Source organism: Galeopterus variegatus, unplaced genomic scaffold, assembly GCF_000696425.1.
Source record: "Galeopterus variegatus unplaced genomic scaffold, G_variegatus-3.0.2 Scaffold398, whole genome shotgun sequence".
Classification (NCBI taxonomy): Eukaryota; Metazoa; Chordata; class Mammalia; order Dermoptera; family Cynocephalidae; genus Galeopterus; species Galeopterus variegatus.
Window position 1 is genome coordinate 19,033 of NW_007726509.1, and position 2,636 is coordinate 21,668.

General features: G+C 39.1%; 1 protein-coding gene across 1 annotated transcript; it reads left to right on the top strand.

The window, feature by feature from the left end:
* The first annotated feature begins 1,902 nt into the window (after nucleotides 1-1,902).
* On the top strand, nucleotides 1,903-2,274 carry KCNE2 (potassium voltage-gated channel, Isk-related family, member 2). Its single transcript, XM_008568315.1, has one exon. It carries the CDS (start codon nucleotides 1,903-1,905, stop codon nucleotides 2,272-2,274), a length of 372 nt encoding a protein of 123 aa, XP_008566537.1.
* Nucleotides 2,275-2,636: the final 362 nt, after the last annotated feature.

Consider the following 2,636-nt stretch of genomic DNA (forward strand, 5'->3'; position numbering starts at 1 on the left):
TGTGACAGGCTCTGTGCCAGACACTGTCTATACCAAGGTAGACAGAGTCGATAGGAGCCCTGCGCCCACAGACATGCGTATCACGTGGGAAAGATGAGACCAGAACCTAATAATTACATACAAACACACACGAACATTATACACTTAATAACCACACACGTGAAGGGTGCTTTGGAAGAAAAAGAATAAGATGCTATCGGAGAAAAGTGGTGGTAGCAGTGGGAACTGATTTAGAGTAGGGTCAGGGAAGTCTTCTCAGGAGAAGTGACAATTAGGCTGGGACCTAAAAAAAGAGGAGGTGGCAGGTGAAGGAGCAGGGCAAAAGTATTCCCGGTCAAGGTAACAGAATGTGCAATGTCTGAGACACGATTCCTTACTGACTGGGAGGAAAGAAGTCAGGTGTGACCAAACTGTGGCACGCAAGGGGTAATTGGGGAGGTGGTCAGGAGCCCGCTCAGGCCAGGCCAGGTAAACCCTGTTTAAGAATTAAGATTTTAAGAACAACAGGAAGCTGTTGCATGATTTTAAAAGCAAGGAAAGGGCACAATAACCTCCCCTCTTAAAAAGAGCACATTCACTGCTTATGAAGGGCAGAGAGGGGCATATACGAGTATAACCCTAAGGAGATGGTTTTGGGGAGAGCTGCCTTGTATTGCACTGTGTCAGTCAGGTGAGAGATGGGGGTGGCTGGGCAGTGGCAGTGGGAATGAAAAGGAGAGATGGGTTTTAAAAATATGAATGATCTCTCAGATTGTTTCTTTGCATCTCTTACCTATAATACTTCTTTCACATATGGATATACAGTCAGCCCTCCATATCCACGGGTTCTGTATCTGCAGATTCAATCAACTGCAGGTCAAAAATACTCACGGAAAAAAACCCCAAACAATAAAAAGTAACACAGCAAAAAATAATACAAATAAAAACCAATATAGTACAACAATTATTTAAGTAGCATTTACATGTATTAGGTATTATAAGTAACCTAGAGATGATTTAAACTATATGGGAGGATGTATGTAGGTTATGTCAAATACTATGCCATTTTATATCAGGGACTTGAGCATCACAAATTTGGGTATCCTTGGGTGGTCCTGGAACCAATCCCCACTCCCCATATTGAGGGATGACTGTACATACTCATCCTTTTAGCATACTTAGGATGATGCACTGCTTAGACATAGGAGGCTGAACAAATTGGAAAGTCTGTCAAGGTCCCTTGCAATCTTTTGTCTCAATGTTACATCTAAAGCCCCACAATTCTCTAAAAACGGGACATAAATGACTCATTGCTTTATTCAACTGAGGTTTGTTGAGCGCTTGTTATGAACAAACGTGGAATTATTCTAGCTTTGCGAGCATATCGATCATTTTAAAAACAAATGTAATACAATATTGCTGATGAAAGTTTGGAACATGAGAAAAGCATAAAGAAGAAAATATATATCTTTAATTATACCATCAATTATTAACATTTTGATTAGTTAGTCCTTTCCCCATTTTTTTTGTGTATATATATATACATTTATTTACATATATGGACATAAATCAATTATTAACATTTTGATTAGTTAGTCCTTTCCCCATTTTTTTTGTGTATATATATATATATATATACATTTATTTACATATATGGACATATAATATGTATATATAGTTTTATGTCCTGCATTAAAATTTTACTGTAAAAACAATCATGCATGCAAAAAATTAATAGAATACACATGATCAATTCAAAGGCTGACAAGATATGTACTCAATCAAACACCAACAAGGTTAAGAAATAACACTCCTTTCTCCTTGCATCCCCCTCCCTCCCTTAAGTTAGTCAGATGCAGAAAGGATCTGTTTTCTTAATCTTGTTCACCTATTTCATTACTTAAATTGCAGCAGAAGGGAAACATGCCTACTTTATCCAATTTGACGCAGACACTGGAAGATGCCTTCAAAAGGATTTTTATTACTTACATGGATAATTGGCGCAGGAACACGACAGCTGAGCAAGAGGCGCTCCAAGCCAAGGTTGATGCAGAGAACTTCTACTATGTCATCCTGTACCTCATGGTGATGATTGGAATGTTCTCTTTCATCATCGTAGCCATCTTGGTGAGCACAGTGAAATCCAAGAGGCAGGAACACTCCAACGACCCCTACCACCAGTACATTGTGGAGGACTGGCAGGAAAAGTACAAAAGTCAAATTTTGAATCTAGAAGAATCCAAGGCTACCATCCATGAGAATGTTGGTGCAACAGTGTTCAAAATGTCTCCTTGATAAAGGAGAAAGGAACAAAGCAAACATCCACATCCAGATATGAAGAGATGCCAGGGATGTGAAGCAAATCTGAACGGTCACTGCTCAGGAAAAAGCAGTTCCTCACTCTGTTGAAAATTTTCTTGGGATTATGTAGTTGGCCAACTAAGACAGATGATATTACAGTATCAGTGATTTATGCTTGCTTGTCGAAGCAATATTTTGTGTTGAAGACCTCTTTTACTCTCTGGGCAATGTAAATGTCCCGTTAATCAATGTCATGAAAATAAAGCCAAATTTGAAGTGCCTGGGCAGTGGCGGGGGGAGCAGAAAGGAGAGAGATTTACCAATCACTGAATCTTCTTTCTAATGAAACATCACTT